General features: G+C 53.9%; 1 protein-coding gene across 5 annotated transcripts in view; it reads right to left on the bottom strand.

Annotated features, from left to right (window-relative positions):
• Nucleotides 1-411: 411 nt before the first annotated feature.
• Nucleotides 412-6,000, bottom strand: part of COL13A1 (collagen type XIII alpha 1 chain) — a 140,437-nt gene continuing 134,848 nt past the window's right edge. For 4 of the 5 annotated variants that reach the window (XM_044239672.1, XM_044239675.1, XM_044239678.1 and 1 more), the window contains 3 exons: nt 5,381-5,458; nt 2,660-2,698; nt 412-740 (listed from right to left, as the gene is read on the bottom strand). In XM_044239672.1, the coding sequence (XP_044095607.1) occupies nt 738-740; nt 2,660-2,698; nt 5,381-5,458 (120 nt within the window). In that variant the 3' untranslated portion in view covers nt 412-737. The remainder of the gene's footprint in view (nt 741-2,659; nt 2,699-5,380; nt 5,459-6,000) is intronic. The other variant, XM_044239674.1, reaches the window with a different exon arrangement.

The raw sequence follows: 6,000 nt of genomic DNA, 5'->3' as shown, positions 1-6,000 counted from the left end.
CCCCCCCCCCAATACTGAAAGCCATAACAAATAGCCTTTGGAACCTTGGGGACCCAGGGCCTTGCAGCGGACCTGAACTTGAACTTGAAACGCTCCAAGGGCACCCCAAGGAACTTGGGATATGTTACATACAAAGGACCTTGCTTAAGCGACCCCTCCTCCCCTCTCACTGTTGGACCTCACGTTTCTATAACGTTATCCGTTTCTGAGGACCTCAGGGATTTGCTGCTTTCGCAAGAAAGAATGTATTTAATTTAATGATTGATCGGGATCATAAATTGCCATGTTTCATTTTTTTTTAATGGTGAAAATCCATAAGAGTTTAAAAAATTCTTAGACACACCTGGTTGGCAAACACCACTGACCTCCACGTCCCTGTGAATTCCACACGTAAACTAGCGAGCACCTCGGTGCTGGCTTGGCCCCCTTTGGCACCAGAACACAATAATTTATTAAGCTTCAGGACTTAATAAGTGTGCACAAATATCATGCAAACGTATGCCCATACTCATAAACAAAAAGTGTATTAGAGTTGTAGACTTATACAAAACATCTTGTAAACAAACGGAAGGAGGCTGGCATTTTCTGTACAAAATATGCAGGTTTTTCTTTTTTCTTTTTTTTTTAATAATCTGTAAGATGCATCATACTTCTGGCATTTTCAAAAAGTGAAAACTGTATAAAAATAAATATTCTATGTACAAACACACACACAGGCCATTCCCAGGTTAGAGGCATCACTGCAAAACAAAAACACACAAAGTAGCGTTAGTGTCGGTGGGTTTGTGGGTGTCTCCTTCCCTTGTGGGAAAACGGTGGCTCTTTGGAGGGTCTGGGTGCTGGGCAGCTCTGGGTAAGGTTGCCATGACCCCCTGGGTGGAAAGCCCTGTTGCTGTCTGCACCCGAAAGGCAGAAAATCACTTTCGTCTTCCTGTCAGCCCTTCTGCGGACACTAGAGGGCACCTGTTCTCCATGTAGCCTGAAGAGGCACGGCTGTAGAATGAATTACCGCATCTTCCCAGACTGAATTTATGGCGTGAACCAACAGACAGGAGGCTCTGGGGCTGCTTCCCCAAGACATCGTAGCTCTAGCCCTCCATAGTATAGCTGTTCCTCCCCTGCTGAGCTCAACCACTCCCATCTCCTAACCATCAGCCGCAACCGCGAAGAAGGAAATCTTGCAAGCATCCTTCCGCTTGCCTCTTTCCTGCGTCTCTGGAGTTTTAACCAGGTCTAGGGGAACACAGCCAGGGGATGAGGGGCAGATTCTCGGGGTGGCCTCTTCCCTGATACCGAGCTCTCCCTCTTTGTGGTCAGGGATGCCTTGGGTGCCTGGGTGTGCAGAGACTCCGCCCTGGGCCTAGGGTCTTGGTGAGTTCACTACTTTTAATTCAGTTCTGTGAACTAATGAGATGCTGGCCATTTAGCATGAGGAGTCCTGTCTGACCCTAAGTGTGCGTTTGCTGTCACTGAGATAGGGCTCAATGAGCTAAGCACCAGAACTTGGACATGCTGGGGTCTCCGGCCCTTTTCTGAGGACAACCCACACATGGACACCACGGGGTGAGGGCCGTGAGACATGTCAGCGGGAGCAAGCTGCAGGGGAGCTGCGGACGGAAGGTGAGCGGCACGGCAGCTGTACCTTTGCCGGAGCCGCCAGCAAACTGGATTAGCAAGCCGATGGCCTTTGTCAGGTGGAGGAGCCCCGTGCCCCAGGGGCCCTGACCAAGTGGGGTGATTGAAGGAAAACTCACGGCTGGTAGGAATTCTGGGACCCTGGAAGGGGCTGGGCTGCAGGACTGCTGTGTGCTAGCGTGAAGCTCTGGCCGCTTCAGTTTAAGGGGAAGGGCAGAGCGGTGAACCGGCCAGTCTCCATGAGGAAGTAGGGAAGCCACGTGAGTGTATAGTCTAAGTAAAGGGAAGGAGGTCGGTGTTTTCTGTACAAAATATGCAGGTTTTTCTTTTTTCTTTTAAAATAATCTATAAGATGCATCATACTTCTGGCATTTTCCCTCCTTCTGGCAGATTTCCTACATCTGGATAAATGTCATCATGTGGCTTGACGGCTTAAATGACCTCGTGTGAACACTGGGAGAATAGCTACTGATAACTAATTTTAAAAATGTGGCCTTGGGGCGCCTGGGTGGCTCAGTGGGTTAAAGCCTCTGCCTTTGGCTCGGGTCATGATCCCAGGGTCCTGGAATCGAGCCCAGCATCGGGCTCTCTGCTCAGCAGGGAGCCTGCTTCCTCCTCTCCTCCTCTCTGCCTACTTGTGATCTCTGCCTGTCAAATAAATAAATAAATAAATAAATCTTAAAAAAAAAAAAAACACAACAAAACGTGGTCTAGCAGTCCTCGGAGGAAAGGTGCTGTGGAAATTAAGCACACAAAGCATAAAAATGTCAGCCGTGTGGCTACGTGGAAATTCCAGACGCTGGCGTCTGCGGACGCCTTAAAAAGCATTTTGAAAAAGTTCTCTAAGTGCGTGCAGTGTGTGGGACGCTTTGTGGGCACCCTGCTTGAGGAGCGTTCCTTTCTCGACCCATGCCATTTGCAGAGAGGCCCTGGATGGAAACCGCACGTGTTTAAATGCCCCTGAGAAGGAGGCCACAAGTATGCCTGTGCCCCCGGGGCACCGCAAACCGCCGGGCAGCCTTACCTTGTTCCAACAGCCCTGGACTGGCAAGCCATCTTCGCCCTGCAGTGAGGAAGGAAGGCAGATGGCTCAGACTCTGAGACAGCCCCCCAAGCAGGTGGGATGGGGGGGACAAGGGCCACACACCCTGCGGCAGCATATCAGGATACAGCCCACCTTTGGTCTTTTTCTCTTCTCTGCCGCAGGGCAGAGCCTCAGAAGGGGCTGGGAAGCAAAGGAGGCAAACTTCCCATTGACTAGTGCCCCATGAGTTTTAGTGCACCGCCAAGAGGGGCTGCCCTAGGCTTTGAGGTCAGCCCTAACGTGTTAAGAACAGCCCTAAGCCCCTCAGGTTTCTGCTCTGGCTGGACTGAGTGTTAGGCCCTTTTGGATAAGTTGCTCAGTGCTTGGTGGCCTGTCTCTTCCTCTGTAAAACCTGGTAAGGCATGGCTGTGTGAAATGGCCACTAGGGGGCCCCCAGCTCTCCTACTCTCTTAGTTCCTCTTTTCCTTACCTGTAGAAAGAGGAAGTCTAGGCGGCCGTGTGATCATCAATAAGGTGGGACACAAAGGGGCAAGCCACCTCACTCACAGGTATTGCCATGTGGCTCTGAGGTGCCTTCAGCGAAGTGACGCTGGCCCCTGGCACGGCCCTAGCCATTGCTGGGAATTTGGGGTGGGGTGGGGGGTTGGAGTGGAGGATGGGAATCACACTGTGTGCCGTTTGTCTTCTTTGCTGGCAGCCCCTATTGGAACACCTGAGTCTTCTTGGGGCCCTGATGTCCCGGGCTCACAGGCATACCCTCTGGGGAGTCCGGAACTTTTGTGAGACAAAGTGGGGAGGCTGGGGCTGAAGTGGGGCAAAGATCTGGTTCTCAGTCTGTGTATACTAGAATTGCAGCCCAGTTTCTAGAATTCACACTCCAGGGCACAGCAGGATGGACACAAGGTTTCAGCGACCAGAGCCAGTGGTCAGTCCAGAGGCAGCTGAAGAGGAGCCCTCTGCGCCCCAGACCAATTTCAGCACCATGACAGGTGCCTAAACCGCTCACCTGGCGTTCAGCAGGCAGCTGGCCCGACATGGAGGGCCGAAGAAGTCTACTTATCTTATACTAAGCTAGCTCCCTCTGACCCTACATTCACAAAAACACAGCACGGGAGCAATGGTGAGAAACACGGTTTGCATTAAGGATCAAATAAAGATGACCTTCGTTGTCCCCCAGGGTCGTGGAGGGCCTGCAGGGGGAGGTGGTACATTCCGAGGCCTCATGAAGACCTTCTGCCCCTTTCCCCAGCCCGCCACGGTGCATCCTTTCATAAGGACTCTGGAAGGGAGAGGAGCCTCCGCGGGCCACAGCGGCATTCCCATTGGCACATGACGGTGGCGGGGGGGGGGGGGGCGCAGGAGAGCGAGGCTGGAAGTGGGAGCATGGGAGAGAGGAGCCGGTGGCTGGGGCTGCAGCTGGCAGAACTCGAGGTGTCAGACCGTGGGAGGCACGAGGCGAGGGAGATCTGACTGGGGGTTGATGCAGGTGCTCGGGAGGGACCCGGGAGTCCCATGGTTGCTCGGGTTCATCAGGCAGGGCAGTTGGGAAGTGGGGGCAGCGAGCGGGGTTTTCAGCGGTGGGGAAACAGCAAGCAATCTACTCTGTGCTCTTCTTTTGTTGCATATACTGGTCCTAAAAAGTCTCTATCATGGTACGCTGGGGCGGGATGTGGGACCGGGAGTCCTCATCTGACTGTTACTTGTATGAAAAGAACTCCATGAACTCCAGGCCTCCTGGGGACATTTAGGAGGGCAGGAACCAGTTAAGCCCATGGCCTTGCAATGAGGCACCATTGTGTGCTCCCCTTGCAGGGAAGTGAAAGGATGGCAGTGGGGGCGATAATGTCCCTGCCTGAAGAGGTCGGGGCCCAGTGCACGGTGACCGCTCTGCTGGGACACTCCTGGAAAGGGTTCCCAAGTGCCTCCCCATTTCCTCTCTTCTGTTCCTCAATGACATTCCCAATCTTTCCATTCTCTTCCACCCTTGCTGGAGGGGAACCATCTAAAGATGGAAGGAGGGGAGTCTAAGGGAGGATCTCTTCGTGTTTTCCAGGGTTTCAGCAAAAGGGATGAGGCCTTTAGCATCTATAATCCTGCTCTTGGACCATTCCCTGGTTCTGGTGGTATCACTGGGGCAGCGACCCCACGGCCTCCTCTACGTCCATTCTACCGTCTCCCGTGTTTACGAGCATGCCCATCGGTCCCCTGCTGCCTCGCAAGATGGAGCAGGAAGGCGTGTGGGACCGGCTCAGCATCTCAGTTTTGCTGGGTGCTCAGCGGGAGCTGTTGCCGAAGCAACTGCAGTGTGTGAAGGAAGAGAAGTCACGGTTGCTAAGAATCCATCCAGAGACTCCACTTCCCTAGCTTTCTTTCTGGGGGCAGGACGGCTAGAAGCAGCTGTGAAAGGAGGGTAAGTTGCAGCTAAAGCTGGCTTAGCGGGGTGGGCGCATGAAGGGGAGGGTGCTTTTGAAGCAGCTGCAGGAGGAGGCCAAGAAAACATCTCGGCAAACTTGGGATGCGCGAGGAGCATGTGGGAGCCCCTGAGGACCGGCTGTGGCAGGGTGACCCTTAGGGTCTACAATGAGAAAGGGCTGGTGATGTGGGGAAAAGGGGGGGCACGGCCAGAGAGGCATGCGGGCAAGAACCACACACGTGGGGAAGCCGGAACCGGCCATGCAGGCGGGGAGGGTAACGCCATACCAATGGGCATGGGGCATCCAGTCCGTCCAGCCCTGGTAACCCCGGCTCCCCTTTTTCTCCTTTAAAACCTCGGTGTCCCTGTTCATAAAACCAACCACGATGATTATTTAGGTCAAGGCTGGCCAGCTCCGACTGTGGAGCGGAGAGGCCCAAGTCCCACCCCAGCCAGGATGCAGGACCCCTGAGGCGGCTGCAAGCAGGGGCCCAGTCCCAGCGAACCCCCACTTGCCAGGTTCAGCTGTGGTGCTCTCTCTGGCTCCCGCGAGAGCCGAGCTTTGGCATGCACACAGCCAGCCCCCTCTCCGTTTCAAGACTCACTTGGAACGAACACAGATGAACTTCAAATTTAGCGTATCATAATTTTCAGAACCTTCACATGGATTTGTGAGGGCACTTGGGAAGCCCAGGTAATGCCACAAATTATTCCTTATAAGCTTGTTTGGGGGGCTTCCCGGGCGGCGGGGGGGGGTGTGTGTCTGTCTACTGACGGCGGTCTGTGGCTTCACAGGTTTAGTTGCATGGCTAGTGGGCACAGGGAGGCTCTATTTTAAAAGCCCCCTTTCTGGCCTGGTTCTACCCCATCTGGGGCCTAGATGGCCCGGGGAGACACAGATCCCGGT

The sequence above is a fragment of the Neovison vison genome, chromosome 2 (assembly GCF_020171115.1).
Source record: "Neovison vison isolate M4711 chromosome 2, ASM_NN_V1, whole genome shotgun sequence".
Classification (NCBI taxonomy): domain Eukaryota; kingdom Metazoa; phylum Chordata; class Mammalia; order Carnivora; family Mustelidae; genus Neogale; species Neogale vison.
The sequence above is the reverse complement of the archived record's forward strand: the minus strand, read 5'-3'. Positions and strand labels throughout refer to the sequence as shown.